The sequence below is a fragment of the Ursus arctos genome, unplaced genomic scaffold, assembly GCF_023065955.2.
Source record: "Ursus arctos isolate Adak ecotype North America unplaced genomic scaffold, UrsArc2.0 scaffold_4, whole genome shotgun sequence".
Taxonomy (NCBI): domain Eukaryota; kingdom Metazoa; phylum Chordata; class Mammalia; order Carnivora; family Ursidae; genus Ursus; species Ursus arctos.
In genome coordinates, this window is record NW_026623056.1 from 91,893,903 (window position 1) to 91,921,435 (window position 27,533).

Below are 27,533 nucleotides of genomic sequence, written 5' to 3' on the forward strand. Positions count from 1 at the left end.
ACCTAAGGTGAAGCCAAGAGTCGGATGCTGAACTGACTGAGCCACCAGGTGCCCCCCTAGGTTAATTCTTATTGTTCTAGATTTAATTGTCATTTTAAATACCTGGAATATCTGACCATCAAGTAAAACCTTTCCAATTAGATGTAATAATTTAAAGCTACATACATAATGGATCTCAAGTTCTTTCCAAGCCTATCAGGAAGTGTGCTTTGCAGAGTCAAGAACTTGGTTTTGCTCACTGCTATATTCCCAGTACCTAAAAGAGTGCCTAGCAATCGATAAACTTGCATAGACGAAGAATGTTTACAGTCTCTGTAAATTTCTCTCTTACACGTTTTCACTAAAATAAAAAAAAATCATGTCTAAAATCAGAAGCTTAATTATACATTTTATTTTTTAAAGATTTATCTATTTGAGAGGGAGAGACGGGGGGGGGATCAGTAAAGGGAGAGAATCTTCAAGCAGACTCTCCGCTGAGCAGGGAGCCCAGTGTGGGGTTCGATCCCAGGACCCTGAGATCATGACCTGAGCCAAAACCAAGAGTCAGATGATGAACCAACTGAGCCATACAGGCGCCCCAATTACGTTTTAAATTAGAGTCGAGTCAAGGCTAAAGTGTAAATTGATTTGCCGAATTGTCTTAAATACTATACAAATGCCTTAAAGGTCAAATACATAGTTTATTCTGAAGTTTAACATAAAAATCTTAAAATATATAAATCTTCCACAGGGCTTAATGCCATCCCTAAGGCAATAAAATCCTCTCAAACAGGGACGCCTGGGTGGCTCAGTCACTGAAGCGTCTGCCTTCGGCTCAGGTCACGATCCCAGGGTCCGGGGATTGAGTCCCACATCGGGTTTCCTGCTCAGCAGGAAGCCTGCTTCTCCCTCTGCCTGCTGTTCTCCCTGCTTGTACTCTCTCTCTCTGTGTCAAATAAATAAATAAAATCTTTAAAAATAAATTAAAAAGTGCGCTCAGACAAGCAGGAGTTCCCTTGTGGAGGACCCCCATTGGCTGAGGGGTTGTGGCTGGGATGATGAGAGACGGGCCCTGCCCTGCTAGGGCCGCAGCCTGCCCTCCGCCCCACACGCACTGCTTCCCAGCCCCAGGGGCCTTCCCTGATTCCTCCACCTGCTCTGAGCACACACGAAAGACTTCGCCACTCACTGGGATTCAACTAGTCCGTCTATAGCTGTTCTTCTCTGAAAAACTGTATTTCTTCCCATCCGCCTGGACAGGAATGCATAAAAACGTTAAAATGCCTGCCTATTGGATTTGGGCCACATTTCGCACTTTCATCCACCTTTGAGGTCACAACAGTAACACTATGTTCTTAGGTTGATTTTGAGAAGAGTGTGACAGTTCTTCTAGCGAACTGTATGTGTGGTCAGTTGCTCTTCAGACCAGTTAAGCAGTTCCTGAGGCCCAGGACTCCTTTAGTGCTCCAGGTTTCACCTCATCTCTGCCAGCAGAGTGCGGGGCTTTTGTTTAAATTTAGTAATTGCTAGATGAAAAGGATTACTATTTTAAAATGTGTATTTCTTTTTTTTCTTTTTTTAAGATTTTATTTATTTATTTGACAGAGACAGCCAGCGAGAGAGGGAACACCAGCAGGGGGAGTGGGAGAGGAAGAAGCAGGCTCCTAGCGGAGGAGCCTGATGTGGGGCTTGATCCCAGAATGCTGGGATCACGCCCTGAGCCGAAGGCAGACACTTAACCACTGCGCCACCCAGGCGCCCCTAAAATGTGTATTTCTTTAATTACTGGTGAGTTTTACTATTTCTGTACATGAAGATCGGAAAATTGTGTTTTCTTCATCTGTATTAGCCTGGCTAGTACTCTTTTTTTTTTTTTTTTAAAGATTTTATTTATTTATTTGAAAGAGAGAGACACTGCGAGAGAGGGAACACAAGTACGGGGAGTGGGAGAGGAAGAAGCAGGCTCCCAGCAGAGGAGCCCGATGTGGGGCTTGATCCCAGGATGCTGGGAACATGACCTGAGCTGAAGGCAGACGCTTAACGACTGAGCTACCCAGGCGCCCCAGCCTGGCTAGAAGTCTTGAAAAGGAACCCAAGTGCCAACTTCAATAAATAATGTGTCATTTTTTTATTGAATGAAATTTGTAGAAATAAAACAGACAAAAACTGTGTCCAACCCTTCCCTTCCCTATGTCCAACCACGGTGTTTTAAGTACATTGGGTTGACAATTCTTCGAGTGGATTTTAGAGCTCCGTGTGATTTTGAGAAGTTATGGCACTGTCGTTTGAGTTTGAACATAATCGAAACTTATTTTTCTGTGTAATGGAGGGAAGAAATAGGGATTAATTGATTGTTTTTAAATCTCAAGTTAGCTTTGGTTTTTATAGAATGCCTAACAAAACAGTTTTTGATAAGATGAGCCCGCTGACTCCTCATCCTTGGGTTGGATGCTTTCACTTTGTTTCCTAGTTCATGATAGAATTCCCTTAGCCGCGGGGCACCTGGGGGGCTCCGTCGGTGAAGTGTCTGCCTTTGGTTCGGGTCATGATCGCAGGGTCCTGGGATCTAGCTCCACATTGGGCTCCCTGCTTGGTGGGGAGCCTGCTTCTCCCTCTGCCTGCCGTTCCCTCTGTGCTCTCTCTCTGTGAAATCAGTGGATAAAATCTTAAAAAAAAAAAAATTGTTTTCCCTTAGATGCTCAGGCTGTGGCTCAGGCCTGGGTCAGCCGGCAGCCTGGAGGGCTTGCCCCTGACCTGGTTGACGGAGGCCTCCTCCTGGGCCCAAGCAGTAGGGCAGGGTGAACCCTGTGAATGCTGCTGGGAGCTGTTTGCCTGCCTGCTTGCACGTAGCAGTCGAAGTCCCCACATAGAGGCTGTGGAGGCTACTGTTGGGGAGTGGAATTCGGAGAGGGGCTCTGCAGGTTGGGGGTAGCACATTTGCTGATGGCCCCTGCAGGCTCTGGTGCTTCCCCTGCGGCTCTGCGGCCCCTTTCAGCCTCTTGAGCCAACGGCGCCACCTGCTGGCGCCTCCCTCTGCCGCTTTGGCGTCCTGTTCTGCAGGACTGTTGGTCACCTTCCTACTCTGCCGGTTTTGCTCAACAGCACGTGTTTGAGGAGCAGTTAGCCGCCGCCCGCCCGCGCTTCTAAAACATTCCTTGCATGGTGTTCTATTGTAGAGGGAGCCCGTGTTTGCAAACTTTGGGCACAAATGTCAAATTTTCCGTGTAGAATGGTTGTATCGGACATTGTGGTTTTAACCAATTTTGATAGAGAAAAGGACTGCAAATCCATGTATTTTTGAAATAAAATTCTGACTTTTCTGCAATATTTATTGTGAACATTTTGAGACAAAAAGGTTGAGTAGATTGGAAATCCCCTACCGCCTACATTCAGCAGGTGTTGACTGGCCCCCGTTGTTTAGCTGTGTGTGTGTGCCTGTTGACCATTTAAAGTAAGTCCTAGATGTGACCATACCCTGAAACATTGCAGCCCTTGCTCCTCACAACAGAGGTGTTCTTCCAAGTGAGCAGGCCTGCCCTGTGGGCAGCACCCTCCATCTGTCCCGTCTGCTCCCGCCGGCTGCATGTGGCAGCCCCAGACCTCCACGCTGCCCCGCAGCTCTTGTAATGTGCTCACTTGGTCATTCCTTCTTTATTATCTTTGAACCCAGAACAGACCCTCATCTTTTTTATAACCCTCCACGTGTTAAACTTCAAAAAACTTCTTGCTTTGAATTTCAGTCTTACAGAGAAGTTGCAAAAATGTACAAAGACTTCCCATGTACCTTCCCCAGTGTTAACATTTTACCAAATTTATGCCCTCTCTCTCTCTGTCTCACTGTGTGTGTGCGCATGCGTGCGTATGCATATACACGTAAGTGTGCACGTGGACTTGAGACACTAAGTTGCAGACATGAGGCCCCTCTTAGACTAAATACTTCAGTATGCGTTTCGAAGCAAGGATACTTAGCAAGGTCTTAACTATAGCACAGTTACCAAAATCAGGAAAGTAACTGATAAAACACTCTATTCCACTCTTTTTTTTTTTTTTTTTTTAAGATTTTATTTATCTATTTGACAGATACAGAGAGACAGCCAGCGAGAGGGAACACCAGCAGGGGGAGTGGGAGAGGAAGAAGCAGGCTCCCAGCGGAGGGGCCTGATGCGGGCTCGATCCCAGAACCCTGAGAGCCACCCAGGCGCCCCACCCAGGTGCCCCGTATTCCACTCTGACTTTATGTAAATTTTGCCAGTTGTCTCACTAATGAGCTTTAAAGCAAAAAGGAAATAACATTTTTGGGGCCCAGGACCCAGTTCACACATATTTACCTGTCATTTCCCCGTTCTGGAGAGGTCCATCAGCCTCTCTTGTGTTGACACTTCGAAGCTTGCTGGCCAGTTACTTTGTAGATTGCCCCTCAGTCTTGGTTTGTGAGTATAGCCTTAGGATTGGGCAGGATTTCCAGGAAGTTTTATCTGCCCTTCTCTGGAGGGCTGTGATATTGGTTTGTCTCATTATCGATTATGTGAATTTTCACCGTTTGGTTAGGATGTTTTCTGCCAGGTCTCTTCGTTGTAAAGCTACTGTTTTTTCCTTACAAGTAATAGTATCTTGTGGCGAGTACTCAGAGACCCTGTGCATTTCCTATTGGTCAGGCCTGGATGGGCCTCTGCGGTGATTCTTGCCTGAAGCAGCGATGCCTGTGCCCGTTGCCAGTGGAGATTTAATTGCACCTGCCTCTACACATTGGTTGGACTCTACTGTAATTTAGACCTTTCCCTTTCCCCCCTTATTTATTCACGTATGTATGTGTATCAATACGGACTCACCGGTTCTTTTTTTTTTTTTAAGTTTTTATTTTAATCACCCAGTGCTCATCACAACAAGTGCACTCCTTAATCCCCACCCCCTGGCTCCCCATCCCCTTACCCACCTCCCCTCTAGTGACCATTGGTTTGTTCTCTATAGTTAAGAGTCTGTTTCTTGGTCTGCCTCTCTTTTTCTCTTTGTTTGTTTCTTAAATTCCACATATGAGTGAAATCGTATGGTATTTGTCTTTTTCTGATTGACTTACTTCACTTAGCATAATACCCTCTATCTCCATCCATGTTGTTGCAAATGGCAAGATTTCATTCTTTTTTAAAATGGCTAAGTAATAGTCTATTACACACACACACACACACACACACACACACACACACACACCACATCATCTTTATCCATTCATCAGTCAACGGACACTCGGGCTGCTTCCATATCTTGGCTACTATAGATAATGCTGCTATAATTGTAGGGGTGCATGTATCCCTTTGAATTAGAGGGTTTTTTAAAAAAAAAATATAACACCCAGTGCTCATTACATCACATACCCTGCTTAATGCCCATCCCCCAGTTACCCCATCTCCCCACCCCTCTCCCCTCCAGCAACCCTCAGTTTGTTTCCTATGATTAAGAGTCTCTTATGGTTTCTTTCCCTCTCTGATTTCTTGTTTTATTTTCCCCTCCCTTCCTCTATGTTCCTCTGTTTTGTTTCTTAAATTCCACATATGAGTGAGATTATATGATAATTGTCTTTCTCTGATTGACTTATTTCACTTAGCATAATACCCTCCAGGTCAGCTGCATCATTTCTGATGGCTGAGTAATATTCCATTGTACATATCTATACTACGTCTTCTTTATCCATTCATCTGTGGATGGACAGCTGGGCCTTTTCCTCAGTTTGGCTGTTATGGACATTGCTGCTATGAACATTGGGGTGCACGTACCCCTTTGAATCATTCCATTTGTATCTTTGGGGTAAATACCTAGTAGTGTAATTGCTGGGTCACAGGGTAGCTCTATTTTTAACTTTTTGAGGAACCTCCATACTGTTTTCCAGAGTGGCTGCACCAGCTTGCATTCCCACCAGCAGTGCACGAGGGCTCCCCTTTCTCCACATCCTCGCCAACATCTGTTTCCTGACTTGTTAATTTTAGCTATTCTGACTGGTATGAGGTGGGATCTCATTGTGGTTTTGATTTAGACTTCCCTGATGCCGAGTGATGTGTCTGTTGGCCATTTGTCTGTCTTTTTTGGAGAAATGTCGGTTCATGTCTTCTGCCCAATTCTTGACTGGATTATTTGTTTTTTGGGTGTTGAGTTTGATAAGTTCTTTATAGATTTTGGATACTAGCCTTTTATCTGATATGTCATTTGCAGATATCTTCTCCCATTCTGTAATTGTCTTTTGATTTTGTTGAATGTTTCCTTTGCTGCGCAAAAGCTTTTTATCTAGATGAAATCCCAATAGTTCATTTTTGCTTTTGTTTCCCTTGCCTTTGGAGACCTGTCTAACAAGAAGTTGCTGGAGGGGGGGGGGGATGGGGGTGGGGTAACCGGGTGATTGACATTGTGGGGGATTTGTGTTGTAATGTGCACTGGGTATTATATAAGACTGACAAATCACAGACCTGTACCCTGGAAACAAATAATACATTATATGTTAATTAATTGAATTTAAATTAAAAATAATAATAATAAGAAGTTGCTGTGGCCTAGGTCAAAGAGGTTGCTGCCTGTGTTCTCTAGGATTTTGATGATTTCCTGTCTCACATTTAGGTCTTTCATCCATTTGGATTTATTTTTGTGTATGGTGTAAGGAAATGGTCCAGTTTCATTCTTCTGCATGTGGCTGTCCAGTTTCCCCATACTTTTTGTTGAAGAGACTGTCTTTTTTCCATTGGATATTCTTTACTGCTTCGTCAAAAACTAGTTGACGATAGAAGTGAGGGTCCGTTTCTGGGTTTTCTATTCTGTTCCATTGACCTATGTGTCTGTTTTGTGCCAGTACCATGCTGTCTTGATGATTACAGCTTTGTAATAGAGTTTGAAGTCCGAAATTGTGATGCCACCAGCATTGGTTTTCTTTTTCAACATTCCTTTGGCTACTTGGGGTCTTTTTGGTTCTATACAAATTTTAGGATTATTTGGTTCCAGCTCTTTGAAAAAATGTTGATGGTACTTTGAGAGGGATGACATTGGGTGTATAAATTGTTCCAGGTAGCATAGATATTTTCACAATGTTTCTCCTTCCAATCCATGAGCATGGAACATTTTTCCATCTCCTTACGTCTTCCTCAACTTCTTTCATTCGTGTTTTATAGTTTTCAGAGTACAGTTCCTTCCTTTACCTCTTTGGCTAGGTTTATTCCCAGGTATCTTATAGTTTTTGGTGCAATTATAGATGGGATTGATTCCTTAATTTCTCTTTCTTCTGACTCATTGTTAGTATATAGAAATGCAGCTGATTTCTGTGCATTGATTCTGTATCCTGCCACTTTGCTTAATTCCTCTGAGTTGTTGCAGTTTTGTGGTGGAGTCTTTTGGGTTTTCCACGTAGAGTATCAATCATGTCATCTGCAAAGAGTGAGAGTTTGACTTCTTTGTAGATTCGGGTGTTGAACTGCCCTTGCAGCCCAGCAATAAATCCCACTTGGTTGTGGTGAATAATCCTGTTAATGTACTGTTGGATACTATTGGCTAGAATTTGGTGAGAATTTTAGCATCCATGTTCATATTTGTCTGTAATTCTCCTTTTTGGTCGGGTCTTTGTCTGGTTTTGGGGTCAAGGTAATGCTGGCCTCATAGTATGAGTTTGGAAGTTTTCTTTCCATTTCTATTTTTTGAAAGAGCTTCAGAAGTATAGGTATTCTTCTTTAAATGTTTGGTAGAATTACCCTGGGAAGCCATCTGGCCCTGGACTCGTGTTTGTTGAGAGATTTTTGATTACTGCTTCAATTTCCTTGCTGGATATGGGTCTGTTCAGGTTTTCTATTTCTTCCTCTCCTGTTCTGAATGATGGTTTTGGTAGTTTATGTTTCTAGGAATGCATCCATTTCTTCCAGATTGCCTAATTTGTTGGCATCTAGTTGTTTATAGTATGTTCTTATAATTGTTTGTATTTCTTCAGTGTTGGTTGTGATCTCTCCTCTTTCATTCATGATTTTATTTATTTGGGTCCTTTCTCTTTTCTTTTTGATAAGTCTGGCTAGGGGTTTATTGATCTTATTCTTTCAAGGAACCAGCTTCTACTTAAGCTGTTCTATTCTTTTGGTTTCTATTTCATTGATTTCTGCTCTAATCTTTATTAATTGTCTCCTGCTGGGTTTAGGCTTTATTTGCTGTTCTTTCTCCAGCTCCTTTAGGCGTAACGTTAGGTTGTATACTTGAGACTTTTCTTGTTTCTTGAGAAAGGCTTGTATTGCTATGTATTTCCCTCTTAGGGTGGCCCTTGCTGCATCCCAAAGATTTCGAACTGTTGTGTTTTCATTTTCACTTGTTTCCATGAATTTTTAAAAATTGTTCTTTAATTTCCTGGTTGACCCATTCATTCTTTAGTAGGATGCTCTTTAACCTCCATATATTAGTTCAAGTTTTAAAGCATTGTGGTCTGAAAATATGCAAGGAATAATCCCAAACTTTCAGTATCGGTTGAGACCTGATTTGTGACCCAGTATGTGATCTATTCTGGAGAATGTTCCATGTGCACTCGAGAAGAACGTGTATTCTGTTGCTTTAGGATGAAATGCTCTGAATGTATCTGTGAAGTCCATCTGGTCCAGTGTGTCATTCAAAGCCCTTGTTTCCTTGTTGATCTTCTGCTTAGATGATCTGTCCTTTGCTGTGAGTGGGGTGCTGAAGTCCCTTTATTATTGTATTATTATCAATGTGTTTCTTTAATTTTGTTATTAATTGGTTTATATAATTGGCTGCTCCTATGTTAGGGGCATGAATATTTACAATTGTTAGATCATCTTGTTGGATAGACCCTTTTATTATAATGTAGTGTCCTTCCTCATCTCTTATTACAGTCTTTGGTTTAGAATCTAGTTTGTCTGATATAAGGATTGCTACCCCAGCTTTGTTTTGATGTCCATTAGCATGATACATGGTTTTCCAACCCCTCACTTTCAATCTGGAGGCATCTTTGCAGACAGCAAATCTATGGGTCTTGGTTTTTTTTCCCAAACTGATACTCTGTGTCCTTTGATTGGGGCATTTAGCCCATTTACATTCAGAGTAATTATTGAAAGATATGAATTTAGTGCCATAGTGTTACCTGTGAAGTCTCTGTTTCTGTATATTGTCTCTGTTCCTTTCTGGTCTTTGTTACTTTTGGGCTGTCTTTGCTCAGAGGATCCCCTTTAATATTTCTTGCAAAGCTAGTTTAGTGATCACAAGTTGTTTTAGTTTCTGTTTGTCCTGGAAGCTCTCTATCTCTCCTTCTATTCTGAATGTCATCCTAGCTGGATAAAGTATTCTTGGCTGCATATTTTTCTCATTTAGCACCCTGAATATATCATGCCAGTCCTTTCTGTCCTGCCAGGTCTCTGTGGACTGATATGCTGTCAGCCTTATGTTTCTAGCCATGTAGGTTAAGGACCTCTTGTCTGGAGCTGCTTTCAGGATTTTCTCTTTATCTCCTGAATTTGCAAGCTTCACTATTACATGTAGAGGTGTTGACCTATTTTTACTGATTTTTGAGGGGAGTGTTTCTTTCTACCTCCTGGACTTGAATGCCTGTTTCCTTCCCTAGATTAGGGAAGTTCTCAGCTATAATTTGTTCAAATAATCCTTCTGCCCTACTCTCTCTTTTCTCTTCATCTGGGACCCCAGTTATTCTAATATTGTTTCACTTTGTGGAATCGCTGATCTTTCTAATCCTTTCCTCATGATCCAGTAGTTCTTTATCTCTCTTTTTCTCAGCTTCCTTATTCCCCATCGTTTGGTCTTCTATATCACTGACTCTTCTGCCTCATTTACCCTAGCAGAGCCTCCATTTTTGCTTGCATCTCAGTAATAGCCTTTTTTATTTCGAACTGATTAGATTTTAGTTCTTTTATTCTTCAGTAAGGGATTCTCTGTGTCTTCATGCTTTTTTCAAGCCCAGCTAGTATCTTTATAATCGTTACTCTGAATTCTAGCTCCAACATTTTACCAATATCCATATTGACTAAATCCTTGGCAGCGAGTACTGCCTCTTGTTCTCTCTTTTGAGGTGAGTTCTTCCATCTTGTCATTGTGTCCAGAAAAGAATAGGTGAAAGAGAGAGAGAAAATGCAGAAATAGCAACTACGACACCAGGAAAATATATGCTAAACAAATCAGAAGAGAACAGAAACCCATAAAAAAAAAAAGGAATCAAACAAGAAGTTGATCAGAACAATAAACGAGATCCCAAAATAGGAAAGAAAAACATATATACAAAAATAAAATTGAATACAATGAAAGGAAGCCAGAAATGAAAAATAAATATGAAATGTAAATGTAAAAATGAAAATTAAAAAGACTTAAAAAAAAGAATTGATAATATAAAAAAATATTAGGTAATAAATTATAAAACTGGAAGACTAAAGAGTCATAAGAGAAAACCACGGATGCTATACACTGTTTCCCCAGGAGCTGGAGTTTTGCAGTTCTGTGTGATCGGTAAACTCAGTCTTAGCCTGAAGTTCCTGCTGATCTTCTGGGAGAGGGGCCTGTTGTGCTGATTCTCAGGTGTCTTTGCCCCGGCAGAGTTGTACCCTGCTCACAGGGGGCCTGGCTCAGTGTAAGTGGCTCCAGAGCCATGTGGGGGATGAGAATGGCGGTGCCCCAATCTCCAGCTCTGGAGCTGAAATTCGCACCCCCCCATTACAGGAGCCCCCATAGGAAAGCAGGCGGTCGTTCCTGACCGCCTGTGTTTAACCAGCACGCAACCCCGTTCGGTCTCCAAACTTTGCAGACTCCTGTGGCGCACACCCATGCCGCTCCTCCTGGGGCAGAGAGGGGAGGTTTCACCGCGGTTCTGCTGCTTGCTGGGCCCCTGCTCGGAATGCTGTCACCCAACCCTGCAGCGGTTCTCGGTGTATGGGAACACCGGGCAGGAAGCTGGTGCCTGGGCTTGCTGATTGTGGTTGACTTCCTGCTCTGATGCCTGGGAACTCTGCCACCCTTGGGCACCCCCGTTCTTTTTGTGACCCTGGGGACCCTGAGACCATGCTGTCCTACCTGGGATTCCGCTCCACTTGGCCCCGTGAGTGCCTTTCAGGCAGACTTCTCAAAGTTCTGATTTTGCGTTCTGCTGCTTATTACACTTTCCGATAGCTGGCTTACAGAGGCCCCCTCCCCCTGTAGTTTGTCTTCCGATATATCGCCTCGGATTCATGTCTCTGCACCTCCTGCCTTGCAAGAAGTGGTCGCTTTTCTATTTGTAGAGTTGCAGCAATTCTTTTCTCAGATATCCGGTTGATTTTGCAGGTGTTCAGAATGATTTGATAACTATCTAGCAGAATTCCAGGGACCAGTTGAAATTAGGGTCCCCTATGCGTCCTCCCTCTTAACTCCTCTTGAATTAGGGTTTTTGTATTTTTAGGGTAAATATCCAGTGGTGCGTTTGCTGGATCGTAGGGGTAGTTCTATTTTTAACTTTTTGAGGACCCTCCCTACTGTTTTCCAGAGTGGCTGCACCAGTTTGCATTCCCACCAGCAGTGCCCGAGGCTTCCTTTTTCTCCGCATCCTCACTGACACCTGTTGTTCCTGTGTTGTTGATTTTAGCCATTCTGACTGGTGTGAGGGGGTCTCTCCTTGTGGTTTGGATCTGCATTTCCCTCATGATGAGTGTGTCTTTTGGCATCTGGATGTCTTCCCATTTTTTAATTGGATTGTTTGGTTTTTGGGTGTTGAGTTTTATAAGTTTTTTAAATGTTTTAGATAATAACCCTTTTTCAGCTACGCCATTTGCAAATATCTTCTCCTATTCCGTAGGTTGCCTTTTGGTTTTGTTGATTGTTTCTTTTCCTGTGAAGAAGCTTTTTATTTTGATGAAGTCCCAATAGTTTATTTTTGCTTTTGTTTTCCTTGCCTCAGGAGACATATCTAGAAACATGTTGTTATGGCAGATGTCACAGAAATTACTGCCTGTGCTCTTTTCTAGGGTTTTTATGGTTTCAGGTCTCACATTTAGGTCTTTAACCCATTTTGAATTTATTTTTGTGTATGACGTAGAAAAGTGGTCCAGTTTCATTCTTTTGCATATAGCTGTCCAGCTTTCCCAGTGCCATTTGTTGAAGAGGCTGTCTTTTTTCCATGGGATGTTTTTTCCTGCTTGTTTGAAGATTAATTGACCATAGATAGAGTTGAGGGTTCATTTCTGGGTTTTCTGTTCTGCTCCATTGATCTATGTATCTGTTTTTGTGCCAGTGCCATACTGTCTTGATGATTATAACCTTGTAACAGAGCTTGAAGTCCGGAATTGTGATGCCTCCAGCTTTGGTTTTCTTTTTCAAGATTACTTTGGCAATTTGGGGTCTTTTGTGGTTCCATACAAATTTTAGGCTGGTTTGTTCTAGTTCTGTGAAAAATGCTGTTGGTATTTGATAGGGATTGCATTAAACGTGTAGATGTCTTTGGGTAGTATGGACTTTTTTTTTTTTTAAAGATTTTATTTATTTGATATGGAGAGCACACAAGCAGGGGGAGCAGCAGGCAGAGACAGAGGGAGAAGCAGACTCTCCGCTGAGCAGGGAGCCTGAAACAGGGCTGGATCCCAGGACCCCGGGATCATGACCTGAACTGAAAGCAGACGCTTCACCGGCTGAGTCCCCCAGGCTGCCGCAGGCAGCATAGACATTTTAACAATATTTGTTCTTCCGATCCATGAGCATGGAATGCCTTTCCATGTCTTTGTGTCATCTTCAGTTTCTTTCATCAGTGTCGTATAGTTTTCAGAGTGTAGGTCTTTCGCCTCTTTGATTAGGTTTGTTCCTAGATGTCTCACTGGACTCAACGGATTCTTGTTTTACTCCCGATCACGATCCTACTTCGTTGATCGCATTGTCCCACTTCTGGCCCGTGAGAGTTTCTGCAAGCTGGTTTGTCTGTCCTTTTGACATATCCCCCATCAGTTTTTGAGCACAGGTTCCAGGTTCATCTTGTACTTTTCCTGCTCCAGCCCTGGAATCAAATCGGCCACTTCTTCAAGGAGCCCTGATTCTTTGTATTGGGGAATGATATTTATTGACCAAGATCTGGTTACCGAGTGCTCCTTGCTGCTGGGTGTCCCTGCTTCTCAACCCTCTCAGTGGACAGGGCTGGGAAGTGTGTGCACGTGCTTCCCATGTGTATGTGTGTGTAGGTGAGGTATGCCTCTATTTCCATATGTCTGTGTGTGTTCAACACATGAGTTCATACCAGCAGCTCCATGTCCGCTCCAGGAGAGCAGGGCTCATTCGAGCCCTTCCCTGTTGTATGTGTTGCTCCCTTCTCTGCGCTGACAGCCCTGTGTTTATTCACTATATATTTATGTGTCTTCTCAAACTCGAACATCTTTCCCAATCTTAAAAATCTGCATTTTTGTCCTTTAACTAAACAAACAAAAAACCCAAGGAAGTATACTTTTTAAATCTGAGTCACTGGATTGTTGCGGGAAGCTCTTGGTAGGTGTTCTTGCCAAGAGTGTCTGGCCCGTGGGGTGCGTTTGTGACTTTGTGCCTAAATGAAGTGAAGCCTCTTCCTGTCACGTTGACGAAGAATGGTTTCAGAGTTGAACGCAGGGCGCTGCTGATGCGTGTGGGGAGTGATACGGGTGCGCGCGGTGCTGCCTCGTCTCCTACGGGCTTTGCTTTGTAGTTGAACATCACATCTATTCTAGAAGAGTGAGTTAGTGCAGGAGACTCGGGGCCTCTGGATCGGTGCCACTTCCCATGCCCAAGTCCCTGTGGGCAATGCAGCAAGGGCCACATGGCCACCTGCGCACGTGGCAGAGTTTACCCAGGAGAGGACCCTCCAGACAGAGCTCATGCCGGGCCCTGCTCATTCTCTTCAGTTGCTGCTGTTTGGAGTTAGCATACCTGCATGAAAGCCAGTGTAAGTTCTGAGATCAATAAATGAGTAGATGCAGAGTTCTTCTGACATGGGTATTTCTGGACTGGCATGACGTTGATCTAGAAATGTCCACCGTAGAGTCCGATTCGGCATTGGGCCGTATTCTGGAAGATGGACATCAGTGGAGTTAACAGAGGCAGCTCATGGCTTGGCTCGCACTGCCAGCTTGGCCAGGGGAGGGATGTGTCTTTTTTTAGTTTAGTTATTCTTTTTTTTTTTTTTAAGATTTTATTTATTTATTTATTTGACACAGAGAGAGACAGCCAGCAACAGAGGGAACACAAGCAGGGGGAGTGGGAGACGGAGAAGCAGGCTTCCCAATGAGCAGGGAACCCGATGTGGGGCTTGATCCCAGGACCCTGGGATCACGCCCTGAGCCGAAGGCAGACACTTAATGATTGAGCCACCCAGGCGCCCCAGTTTAGCTATTCTTTTATACAGTATTTTCTTTTCCGCTTTGAATAATCTCAGACTTTCGGGTGGCTGATGGTGGGAAACCTCCATTTCCACTGTGCAGCTCTGAGAAAATGAGCATCTGGTCACGCAGAGCCAGGTCCTGTGTTGGCTCCATCACTTTCTGGGCGAGTCTCGGGGTCTGGCTGGCCTGCTCTGGAAGGCGTCGCCCGCACCTCCCTGCTGCATTTGTGTGGGGTTAAATAAAACACGTGGAGGCAGCCCCCAGCACAGATGCACGTACCCGAGGTCTCCACAGCCGGGAAAGTGAAGCTGTGTAATCTGGGAGTTACTTTGCACTCTGCCTGTTGTGCAGACGTTCACTGAGAGAGGGTGGCTTTTCCCTGGACTGACGGAGGATACGGGGACTGGGGACTTGGACTCTCCCACAAAGCCTCTGCTCTTCTAGTTCAGCCGTCACTAGCGTGTGAGCCGGTGGCTGCCCTGCTCCCCGCAGGCCGGGGTTGACGCAGACATAGCCTGGCCTCGGGAGTTTTCATGCCAGCAGCCACGAAAGTGACAGTGGTAGAGCTTAGGAAAGGCCGAAAGCGCAGCCAGTTGATGTGGGCGCCGGGACAGGCAGAGCTGGGGTGAGCTGGGCATCCAGACCACGCTGTCGATGGTGAACTCTGTACGTCGTGATCAGAGATGGAGCTGGTCGTCGGGGCTACAGCAGGACAGGGTCCTTGGCCCTTAAGGAATGTGCAGTGTGGAGAGAAACCACGAGGTACCGCAGCCCTGAGCACGGGCTGGACGTGAGGCCCCGGGGGAGAGCCACATGCCAGGTGCGGGCGAGCCACTGGGAGGACCCTGGGGAAGGCCATGTGGATGATGAGGCGTATTCGTGAGCTGGCCAGGCCCAGAGAAGGCCAGAGTGTTCCAGCAGCACTGCCAGGCTGGAGGAGTGCTGGGCGGGGGGAGGAAATAGCGTGGTGCCCTCTGACTGTTGGCACAGATCCCAGTAGGAGAGGGCTGGCCAGGGTGCTGCCATCCACAGACCTGACCTGCAGAGGGGTTCTCACCAGATTTGCATTTCTGAAAGGTGGTCAGTGGAGGGGAGGAGGGTAAGACGGAAGGTTTACATGAGCCCCTGCTGTGATCGAGGTTGGGGGGAGTGCTGGGTGGAGTCCCTGCGCTGGGAGAGAGGGGAAGGCAAGATGCTAGGAGGAGGGCCAGGTTTTGGTCAAGGTCAAGACCATTGGGAGGTGCTCAGTGACAGGTTGGCCACTGTCTCAGGATTGGGGGTGCCCTGGGCAGACAGGGCAACTCGAGTAATGACTCCACATGAGTTTACTTCCCATCCTTGGGCTGGCCACGTCCTGCCTTTCTGTCCTGACCACTCCGGTCGGGCCCTCCGCTCCCCAGCACACGGACACACCCCTGTGGGTCCCCATGGCCATGGTCAGCTGTGGTGACGTGGCTAACACCCCTCCTCCATCCCCCTCCTCCGCTGGCTTCAGCAGCACCATGTGGTTCTGTTCTTGTCCTGCGGCTGCCGCTCCCCATTCTGCACTGGGCCTCCCAGATTTCCCGACCTCCTGACTCTTACATGGCCCACCTCCAATCTCTGGGGTGGCCTCCCCCAGGCTGGAGGCTCTACATACCGTCTCAGTGTCCTGGGGCCGCCAGAACAAAGTCCCACGAACTGGATGGATGAAAACAACAGAAACGAGTTTTCTTGGAACTGTGGCGGCCAGAACCTGAAATCAGCCTGGAGTCTGGAGGCTCTAGGGGAAGGTCCTTCCTGCCTTTCAGCTCCTGGTGGCCCCAGGTGCTCCTGGCTTGTGGCAACATCACCCCAGCCTTGGCTTCTCTCTGCACATGGTGTTTCCCTCTGTATGCCTCAGATCTTTCTCTCCTCACTCTTAAACCCACTCACTGGATTTACGGCCTCCCCTCAATCCAGGATGATCTCGTCTTAAGACCCTTCACATGATTACCTGTGTGAAGACCCTCTTTCTAGAGAAGGTCCGGTTTGCGAGGACGAGGGGCCGGGATTTGGCAGTCTCCTGGAGGACGCCGACAGCCCCTCCTCGCACAGCCGTGCCCCGACGGTCGCCGAGTTTGCATTTCTGGCACAGTCTCATTTGTTCGGACGCCGACAGCCCCTCCTCGCACGGCCGTGCCCCGACGGTCACCGAGTTTGCATTTCTGGCGCAGTCTCATTTGTTCGGACGCCGACAGCCCCTCCTCGCACGGCCGTGCCCCGACGGTCGCCGAGTCTGCATTTCTGGCACAGTCTCATTTGTTCGGACGCCGACAGCCCCTCCTCGCACGGCCGTGCCCCGACGGTCGCCGAGTTTGCATTTCTGGCACAGTCTCATTTGTTCGGACGCCGACAGCCCCTCCTCGCACGGCCGTGCCCCGACGGTCACCGAGTGTGCATTTCTGGCGCAGTCTCATTTGTTCGGACGCCGACAGCCCCTCCTCGCACGGCCGTGCCCCGACGGTCGCCGAGTCTGCATTTCTGGCGCAGTCTCATTTGTTCGGACGCCGACAGCCCCTCCTCTCACGGCCGTGCCCCGACGGTCGCCGAGTCTGCATTTCTGGCACAGTCTCATTTGTTCGGGCGCCGACAGCCCCTCCTCGCACGGCCGTGCCCCGACGGTCGCCGAGTCTGCATTTCTGGCACAGTCTCATTTGTTCGGATGCCGACAGCCCCTCCTCGCACGGCCGTGCCCCGACGGTCGCCGGGTTTGCATTTCTGGCACAGTCTCATTTGTTCGGGATTTGTATGAGAAGTATCTCAAACCTAAGATGCCCCCGCTCTTGCTTTGTCCTCCCAGGCCACAGAAGCTACTCCTGTCCCATCTGCTCCGTGTCGAGACATGCGGCTCTGCTCTGCCAGTTGCTCAGGTGGGGGCCCCGCACGGCCCCCTGCCTGTCTGTGGCCGCACACCTGTCCTCCTTGTGCCCCTGTCACGTCCCTCCCATGCTTCTGCTCAGACCCTCCCGTGGTTCCCTGTCCCCCCAAGACAGGAGGGGGCCGTGGTCCGTGAGAGTCTGTGGGACCTGGTCCTGTGCCTGCTCCTTCTTTACCTTCTCCTCCCCCTCCCCACTCGGCCCAGCCACACCAGCTGTCCGTCTGCCACACCAACTGTCTGTCTGCCACACCAGCTGTGGCTCCTGGTCCTCCTGCCCCCAAGTGTCTCCTGCAAGCACTTTCAGCGACCCTCCCCCGGTCTTCTGTGTCCCTGCCTGCTTGTCCTCATCTCATCATCTCCTGACACTTACGCGTGTGCAAGGTGACTGGCTTGTGCCTGCCACCTCCCCGACACCCTGTGTGCGGGGTGACTGGTTTGTAGCTGTCTGTGCCAGAGCCCATGCTCCCCTGGGGCACAGGATGGCACTTGAGTCATGAGCATTTGCTGAAGGAAGGAGGGTAACCTCGTTTGCCCCTTGGCTTTTCACGAGGTCGAGTTAGCTCCCACCTCGTGCTGGCCTCCTGGGCAGGTGGGAGGCCCTTGACTCTCGGGACAGCCTCGCCAGCTCTGCCTCTGGCCAGCTCTGTGGTCCTGGCCCTGTTACTCAGGGCCCTCAGGGCAGAGTGGCCCCCAGGAGAACCTGCCCCAGGGAGGGTGTGAGCGCCCAGTGGGTTAAGATGCTGAAGCCCTTAGGAGCTGGGCTGGCTTTTGCAGCCGCCGCTGCTGGTAGTGGGCTGGGCACTCGGGACAGGCTTCTCACTCCTTCCCTGGCTCGCCAGTCTTGGACTGGATTTCTCCCATTGAACACGGTCTCCCAAAGCATCACTTCCCTGGTGACCGTCAGCGGTCAAGCCCATGACAAACAAGTGGAATAACTGCCCTTGACCTTGTGACCTTCTCAGTACAGCCCGGACTGTCACACCAGGACATGACTGGTTCCTGTGCCACATTGCAGGTGTTCATTGGGGGGATCGGCATAGCCCCCGCTCAAATTAGTTTTACTTTGAAGCTTTGCCTTGTCATCAAGTAAATGAGCATTATTTCCATCTTCTCCTACATGCAGATGTTAGGAGGGTCAGGCTGAGGGGGTTGGCTTCTAACATATTAGGGTGGTTCTTTCCTCTCCGTGTGAAAGTACACATTGTTAAAAAAGTATATGGATGCTGTGGAATAAGGGGGCCAAAAATGGTCTGCAATTATTAACTGATGCTTTTCTGCTTTTGTCTCCCCAGACACCATTTGGTTTTGACTCAAGATGATGTGATGTTTTGCTCTAAAACTCGTTGACCATGATGGCTACACAGACATTAAGCATAGACAGCTATCAAGACGGGCAACAAGTGAGCGCCTGAGCTTTACTCCGCATTCCAAACACAGCCCCTGCGTCGGGCCCTAAAGCACGGCCTCCGCTTTGTGTATTTATAATTTCGTTTCCGTGAGGCTGCGGGTTCAATTTTAAGTATAGGATGCCTTGTTTATGTGCTGGTGCTCGGAAAGGTTAGCTACAGAATTATTCAAACCGTTTCTTCCAGTGATACCAAGTTGCCAGTAATTGTGACTCTCCTAAGTCATAGTTTATTTGGGAATTTACCTTTTTAATGTCCATGTTAATGAGTATTGTGGCTTTTAAAGGAAAGCTGGGTGTTGGTGAAAGCTGGGTGGCTGGTTGCTGGCCTGAGCGGGAGCCATGGCGTTCCCGTCCCCGGGCGTGAGCGGCGGAGGGGCCTGTCCCGATGGTCTGGGTGGCATCGTTGCTGTGCTGCCCGCTCCTGTTGCATGGCTGTGCCTGGACAGCCTCTTGCCTGCCCTCCCACTGTCCTTGGACTTCGTTTTCCTTGCAGCTGCAGTGAAGGTCTGGGTGTTTCGGGTTCTGTGCCGTGAAGGAACTGGGGAGGCGGGGAGTGGGAGAAGCTCAGCCGAAGGCCTGGGCAGCCTCTCTTGGGACACCTGAGGTCTTGGGATGCTCTGTGTGTTCAGAAGGGGGCTAGTCTCCCTCTGACTCTGGAGCCCTGGAGCTCATTTCATTCAAGACCTTCCAGTCTTTGCTTCCTGCTTCCTGTAGTCAGGAGGTAGTAGAAGGAAACCTAGAGGCCTCTTTTCTCTCTACTTAAAGGGCTTAGTGAGCTGGATCACTACAAGGCCAGGTGGACTCGAATGAGGTCACAGCCCTGCATCAGTGAGGTTCCAGGTGGCGCCTGGGACCTGAGGCTGCCGCCCTCTTCTGTTGTGTCTTTCCTTGGCGGTCAGTACTGTGCATTCCTGGTTTTGTTCCTGTTGCTCAGACTTTGTTTTTGTTGGCTTGTTCTTGTTGTTGTTGGCTCTTTAGAAATGTTTGCATGTCTCAGCTTCTTCCGGGGATTGAGGTGTGGGGTGCTCTCTGCACCTGAAGTCCTTTGATATTTCCAAGTGATTTCGTTTCTGAAATGCAGAGCTAGTGTGGTCCCCCTCTCTGCCTGCTGAGCCCTGCCTTGAGGACCTTGCATTGCCCTTGTCCTCACCTCTGCACCCCGCTTCTGGGCACCCCTGCCCTGTGGCCCTGGCTCTTCCCTTGGCTCTTGCCTCAAGCAGCAGCTCGGCCAGGGCCTCCGGGCCTGCAGGCCTCTGCTTCCATCGCTTCCTGTGAAGACTCCCTGGCCTGCTTCCTGCTCCCTCCCGGCTTGCCACCTGCCTCCTGTCCTTCCTCCCTCCACTGTTCCTTGTTCTCCTCTGTCGCACTGATGCCCTGCTGGCCGGTCGTGTCAGGAGTCTCCTCCTCGGCAGCTCTGTGCCCATGTCCCACGCAGTGCCAGGCACAGGGAGGGAAGGAGCCTCACTTTTAACAGCTAAGCACTTCCCCTTGACGTGAAAAACTCTTGGTGAACGTTATTTTGAACACTTACTGTCCTACAGAATAGATATGTCGAGTTGACTTGGCCGTTCCTCTAAGGTTGGACATTTAGGTTTCTCTTTTTTCCACAATCATTTGAAAAAAAAAAATCAACCAAACCTGAAATAAATATTTTGAGGCTTTTTTATAATATTGTCAGATTTCCCTCCAGAAAGGCTATGTTTGATTAGGCTTTAGTTAGTTGCTTTAGTGTTTTGTTTTTTTAAGAGAGAGAGAGAGAAGCCATCTCCTGGGCCCATGGCCCCAGCTAAACTCAGCGGCACAGAGGGGTCCCTGCCCGTCTGGACCATCGAGAGGCCTCCACTGCAGCGTGGCCCCCGTGGCCTGCGACCACCCCTGGCTGTCAGGGTGGGGGTCGTGGCAGGACACAGGTTCTCCCCTTCCCCAAGGGCCCCCACCGGGCTGCTTCCTTGAGGGATGGAGTCCTGGCAGCGAGGGGTGGGGCAGGGGGGTCCTGGTCCCGAAGAAGCTGAGGGAGCTGGTGATCTGCTCACGGATAATTACAAGGTTCCTACAGCAAGTTGGGATTTCTTTCTGTAAGCTGAATTCTTTATGTTGAAGGATTTAAATACTTTTCACTTAGGTTACAAACCAAATAGCTGGTTTAAAGCAATTTAACTGATAATATCTTTAAGGCTTATGTTTAATACTATTTCCTTAAACGCAGCCGGTCTTTGCCTTCTGAACACAGTGACTTTTTTCTCAAAATTTGTATAGCTTATGTATTCCTGAAATTTAAGAGATTGGGAAGAATTTAGAATATAGGGTCTGAGTTGTCTTTTTGACAAGATTAGAGTTTGAGCTAGAGTGTGTACTTCTCTTACCATAGCGTTACTAGTGAGAGGGTCGAGAGCGGGAAGACCCAGTGGTACGATGATGGGCTGCTTCCCTTCCGCGCTGTGCAGTAGTATGTTTTTGAAAATGATGAGCATTTCACAGATACCGGTCCTCATAGTTTTCAAGATGATTTGGAAATTTGACCTTTGTTTTAGCCATTTTCAAAATGTATTAAATTCAAAGGAGTTTTGTTAGTAGTATTTTTTATGTATTACTGCCAGTTATCCAATTGTCTAGCAATTTACCATTCCTGTTGCATTTCTGTTTCTGTTTGAGATAGAGTACTTAGTGGCAGTTTATTTTGTGTTTAGTAACCAGAATTCTCCTCCTCCTTTCACAGATGCAAGTAGTAACAGAGTTAAAAACGGAGCAAGATCCCAACTGCTCTGAACCTGATGTGGAAGGAGTGAGCCCCCCACCCGTGGGGTCCCAGACGCCAATGGATGCAGACAAGCAGGCCATTTATAGGTAGCGATGACCTGTGATGCACGTGGGTTTTAGCAGGAATAGCAGGAATAGAGAACCTTGTTAAATGGAATGCTAGAGCTATTAGCTAGGCAGTGTAGCAAGGTTTGATGTGATGACCATGGGGGTGAGAAGTTTGTCAAATTAAGATGTTATTCCTAATACCGTAAAAAAAAAAAAAGTTTTGGAATATAAATGTACATTTTAATTAAGCTTGCAAAAAGAAATCTTCAGGCCCAGGTCGTTTGACTGGAGAATCCGATAAAGAAAGTAGGAGTGCTTCTCAACACATCACTCTGATATAAAGCCAGACAAAGTACAAAAAAGAAAAGTACACACCAGTGTGCCCCATGAACTTAAACATGAAACATGAAAATCATTCATAAAATATTAAATCCAGCAACATATAAAAAGAATAACATACACTGACCAAGTGGAGTTTATCCTGAGAACTCAAACTGATTCGTTAGTCAAGATATCGACCAGTGAGACCCACAACATGATCATACCAAGTGACACAGAAAAGCATTTGCCAAAAATCCACAGCTAATTATGGTTAAAAGCTCTCAGCAAAGTGGTAATGGAGAGAAACTCCTCACCTGATGAAGGGCAACATCAAAAAATCTATGGTTCTCATTGTATTTCATGGCCAAAGGCTGTTTTCCTCTAAGACTGGACATAAGGCAGAGATGTCCACTCTGACTTCTCTTGTTCAGCACTGTAACGGAAATCCTAGCCAGTGCAGTAAGGCAAGAAAAAGAAAGGCGAACCAGATTAGAAAGGAAGAAATAAATCTGGCTTTGCGCGCAAATGGCAAAACCCCAGAGACTCTGCCAGAAAACTTCCGGAACTGGGTAAGTGGGTTTAATAAGGTTACAGATACAAGGGCAACACACAGAAACCAGTTCCATTTCTATATGAGTAATATACAATTGGAAAGTGAAAATTAAAAAAGACAATGCCACTTGCAAGAGCTCCAAAAAATTTAGGTATAAATCTAACAAAACGCAGAAACTTTATGCTGAGAAACTATAAAATGCTGATGCAAGCAATCAAAGAAAACCTAAATAAATGGTGACACATACCATGTTCATGGATTGGAAGACTCAGCTTAGTAAAGATGTCCTTTCTCCTAAAACTGACCTGTAGATTTAGCGTAATTCCAATTAAAGCCTTAGCAGGATATTTTTGTATATACAGACATGTTAATTCTGAATTTTGTATGGAAGGCAAAATAACTAGACCGGCTGAAACAGTGTTGAAAAAGAATAGAGTTGGATTTTGAGACCTACTGTGGTGTTGCAGTAATAAGGGTGTGGTGATGGCGGTCAAGGGGTAGCATCAGAATCACTGTTGGAGGGTCCGGGAGTAATGTACAAAACATGATTTGTTTGATCTTTGACAAAGGTGCAAGCAATTCAGTGGAGTAGAGGTCGACCTTCCAACGGATGGTGTTGGAAGAAGTAGACGTTCATACGCTGAAAGAAGATCCTTGACCTAATCTCACTTTTATACCGAAGTTTACCCAAGGGGCACCTGAGTGGCTCAGTAGGTTAAGCGTCTGCCGTCAGCTCAGGTCATGATCCCAGGGTCCTGGGATCGAGTCCCACATCAAACTCCCTGCTCAGCGGGGAGTCTGCTTCTCCCTCCCGCTTGTGCTCTCTCTCAAATAAATAAATAAAATCTTAAAAAAAAAAAAAGGTTTACTCAAAATGGAGTATAGATCTAAATGTAAATTTTAAAACTATAAAACTGGTCTGTCCATACCACGGAATATTATTCAGCCACAAAAAGGGACGAAGTAGTGATACATGTTACAACATTGACGAGCCTGGAAAACACCGTGCTAAGTGAAAGGAGCTAGATGCCAAAGGGCACGTATCATATGATTCCATTTAGATGCCTAGAACTCTGGCAGGAAGTGAGTGGTGGTAGCCTGGGGCTGGGGGTTGGGGGAGGATGGGCAGTGACTGCTGATGGCTGCAGGGTTTCCTTGGGGGACCATGAAAATGCTGTAAGCTTGACCTGTGAACAGAGTAGACATCATTGCATTGTACAGTTTAAGCTGGTCAGCTGTAGTGTGTGAACTGTGTCTCAAAGCTGTTATATAAACGAATGCATACATACGTACTAAAATATTCTCGTGCAAATGTAGGACATACATTTTAAAAATTTTTCCCCCCAGGCATCCACTATTTCCATTATTAGCTTTGTTGTTTGAAAAATGTGAACAATCTACACAGGGCTCAGAAGGCACAACTTCGGCCAGTTTTGATGTAGATATTGAAAATTTTGTAAGGAAGCAAGAGAAGGAAGGAAAACCCTTCTTTTGTGAAGATCCAGAAACTGACAATTTGGTAAGTAAAAGAAATGTTTTATTTTTTATTTTTTCCAAATTTAATATCTGTTCAATAAATTTAAAATTTCTAATTAGAACTTCAGAATGTGGTTCTGCTAAAGGGGAGAATCCTATAGTTTATGAAATAACTTCCTGTGTGTGTGACCTGAATGTCCCCATGTCTTCCAGCTTTTGGTAGTGACCTTTACTGTAGGGATCAGAGGAGCTCCTCTGCGCCTGCATCACAAAGGGACTGGGGACTCAGTTCTGTCCTAAGTATTTGGGAAGTTCATTGGGATCGGTGTGCTTATGTGCTGTGCTTCACAGGCAGCATGCCTGTGCCCCACTCCAGTTCTGGGCTTTTCCCTGATCACGGACACACGCCCTTATGCTCTGTCTGGAGGCCGGCAGTAAGTTGGGATGGGTGACAAGGCTATATGCAGACTTGAGGTGGCCTGTGCACACAGAGCAGGGCAGGCTTATCAGAGGGCTCCCATACTCCTCACTGCTTCCCGTGGCCTTTTCGCCTCGTGGGGGTGCCCTTCTCCCAGGTCCGGCGCCCCAAGGTGCAGCGTTCTCTGTGCTTGCTAAAAGAAATGCGGACTTTGTCTGAGTTAACGGCACTGCTGCACCCCTCGGTGCTGGTGGAGCACTGTTAGCCCGTGTCAGGGGGCACGCTCCTTCCCTGGGCTTCTTTTTTTTTTTTTTTTTCTTAAGATTTTATTTATTTATTCGACAGAGACAGAGACAGCCAGCAAGAGAGGGAACACAAGCAGGGGGAGTGGGAGAGGAAGAAGCAGGCTCATAGCAGAGGAGCCTGATGTGGGGCTCGATCCCAGAACGCCGGGATCACGCCCTGAGCCGAAGGCAGACGCTTAACCGCTGTGCCACCCAGGCGCCCCTTCCCTGGGCTTCTTTAGAGCCTGCTAACCTCCCACCCAAAACCTTAGGGCCCTTATCAGCAGAAAAACGTCTTTAGAAACTTTTTTCCTGACTAAACATCCCAGATCTTTGTTGGTTTTTAGTTTCTCATTATACATTCAACCCTTAGTGCCTAACGGATTTTACTAGGGCACTGTCTGACCTGGAGTCAGCCTTCTCATCTTTGAACCAGGACCAACAGTGCCCACCCTTTTGGGATGAGAATCAGAAGCTCTCTCCGCCTCTGAATCTCTGTCACACAGCCACCAGTGTGTGGCCGTGGGTACAGCCAGAGGGGACCCAGGCTGTCCTGACTGGTGTGCGAGCATAGGGCCTGGCAGAGCGTGGTGCGTGGCCACTCCCTTTGTGCCTGCTCAGCTGGTTCATTCCACAAGTATGTGTGAATTACTGCCACCACGGTCACGGGAAGGAGCCGAGCTTTGGGGTTGTGGGTTCGCAGGCAAATGGTCCTTATTATTACAGACCGTTGTCTACTGCTGTGGGGCAGGTTACTCTGAAATTAGTGACTGAATAAAGTCACTGTAAAACTTTTAGAAAAATCCTAAAAGGGCTAATCCAGTGCTAGGCAAAGAGTTGTTAGGCTTGACACCAAAAGCACAATCCATAAAGGGCAGAGTTGGTAACTTGAGTTTTATCAAAATAAAGAGCCCCCTATGAGGTGGGTATGGATTCCTCCCCATTTAGAGAGGAAGAAAGGAGCAGAAGGAGGGTAAGTACCTTGCTTTGTGTAGCGGGTTGGTGGTGGGGCTGGGTTGAGGCTGGGCTGTCTCCTGACGCTGTGACTCACTGAGGGCAGCGCTGGGGACCGTCTGTGTCCCCACACACCAGATGCAGCTGAAATGCCAGAGGTCCACGGCGCTGCAATGACTTGTCATTTGCGCAGTTTCTGATGTCATCCCCCTTCCGTCACTGGCAGTGCAGATGGTCACGGCTCTGCGGCGTTCAGGCTAATAACAGAGTAGTTATGTGCTGAGGATTACAATTTCCCATGATGCTGCTATTTTCTTGTCTGAAGATCTTCATTTTCTCTGCTTCTAGATGGTAAAAGCAATCCAGGTTTTGCGTATTCATCTTCTTGAGCTGGAAAAGGTTAATGAACTGTGCAAAGATTTCTGCAGTCGTTACATTGCTTGTCTAAAAACGAAAATGAACAGTGAGACTCTTCTGAGCGGAGAACCTGGAAGCCCGTATTCCCCCGTCCAGTCCCAGGTATCTGTGTTGGGTCCTGCTCTGCTTCTCGGTGACGGTAACGTCTGCAGGGGAGCCGGGTACTGACTCCTGAGACCAACGGCCCTGTCAGAGTGCCTGGGCTGTCTTACGGCCGTCCTTGAGCTAGAAGGACAGTCCCTCTGGGCTTCATGCCGTGAGTCGGGTGAGGCCTCGATCTGTGTACCGGACCCTGGATCCCAGCTTTCTGGAGGATGGAGTACCATTCCTTGCTTTCCTTTTTCTTTAAAATATGGTTTTTATTATTTCTTAAAATTGTGGTAAAATACACATATCATAAAATGTGCCGTCTTAACCATTTTTAAGTGTACGGTTTGGTGGCATGAAGTATATTCACACTGTTATGCAACCATCATCACCATCCGTCTCTGGAACGTTCCATCTTCTCAGACTGAAACGCTATCCCCATGAAATACTAACTCCCCGTGCTTCCCTCCCCAGCCTCTGGCTCCCATCATTCCACTTTCTAGGAATTTGATCAGTCTAGGTACCTCATGTGAGGGGTTCAATACCGTGTCTGTCTTGTGTTTGGCTTAGTTGAAGGAGCATAATGTCCCCAAGGTTCATCCGTGTTGAAGCACTTGTACTGGAGCCATTCTGACGGTATGTGGTGACATGCCACTGTGGCCATAGTTGGCACTGCCCTGACGGCTGACGGTGTTGACCATCTTTTCATGAGCTTATTTGCCGTCTGTACCTCCTCTTTGGTAGAATGTCGGCTCGCATCTTTTGCCCATTTTCTGATTGGATTTTTTTAAACTGTTGGCCTTTGAGAGTATTCTAGATACTAGTCTTTCATGGGCTACATGGTTTGTGAATATTTTCTCCCAAGTCTATAGCTTATCTTTTCATCCTCTTAACAGGGTCTTTTTTATAGTAAACATTTTAAATTTTGATCAAGTCCCATTTATCAACTTTTCTTTCATGAGTTGTGCTTTTGGTGTTAAGTCTAAGAACTCTGCCCAGCCCTAGATCCCAAGGACTTTCTCTAATTATTTTTCTGAAAGTTTTTATATTTCACATTTAAATCCATGACCCATTTTGAGTTAACTTTTTTATAAAGTGTGAGGGTTCAGGTTGAGGTTCTTTGTTTTGCCTCTGGACATGCAGTGCTCCAGCACCACCTGTTCAGATTCCTCCCTTGAATTGCTTTTGCGACGTTGTCAGCAATCAGCCGGCTGTGTCTGTGGTGGTCTGTGTCTGTGTCCTCTCTTCTGTTCCACTGATCAGTGTATTTACACCAGCTAACCTTGTTACTATAGCTATTTAATAAGTCTCAAATTTGGGTAGACTCTTTCCTCCCACTTTATTCTTCTTTTTCAAAGCTATTGTAGTTATTCTAGTTCCTTTCCATAGAAGTTTCAGAATAATCTTGTCTGTATCAACAAAAAAATGTTACTGAGGTTTTGATGGGAATTGCATTAAGCCTGTGTATCATTCTGTGGAGAATTGATGTCTTCACTCTGTTAGCTCTTCCAGTCCACAGACCGTGTCTCCATTTGTCTTGGTACGTCTCTCCGTTTATTTACCGTTCTGTCATTTCTCTCATTGGTGTTTTGTAGTTCTGTCATGTAA

General features: G+C 46.7%; 1 protein-coding gene across 7 annotated transcripts in view; it reads left to right on the forward strand.

Annotated features, from left to right (window-relative positions):
• The window catches only part of PKNOX1 (PBX/knotted 1 homeobox 1), a 59,440-nt gene that overhangs the window by 13,520 nt on the left and 18,387 nt on the right, over nt 1–27,533 (forward strand). For 4 of the 7 annotated variants that reach the window (XM_048214877.2, XM_048214875.2, XM_026497587.4 and 1 more), the window contains exons 2-5: nt 18,495–18,602; nt 21,327–21,454; nt 23,637–23,808; nt 25,770–25,940. In XM_048214877.2, coding sequence (XP_048070834.1) covers nt 18,552–18,602; nt 21,327–21,454; nt 23,637–23,808; nt 25,770–25,940 — 522 coding nt within the window. In that variant the 5' untranslated portion in view covers nt 18,495–18,551. Of the gene's footprint in view, nt 1–1,900; nt 13,868–17,105; nt 17,195–18,494; nt 18,603–19,375; nt 19,505–21,326; nt 21,455–23,636; nt 23,809–25,769; nt 25,941–27,533 lie in introns of those variants that run through there. The other 3 variants (XM_026497713.4, XM_026497516.4, XM_044388279.3) reach the window with 3 other exon arrangements.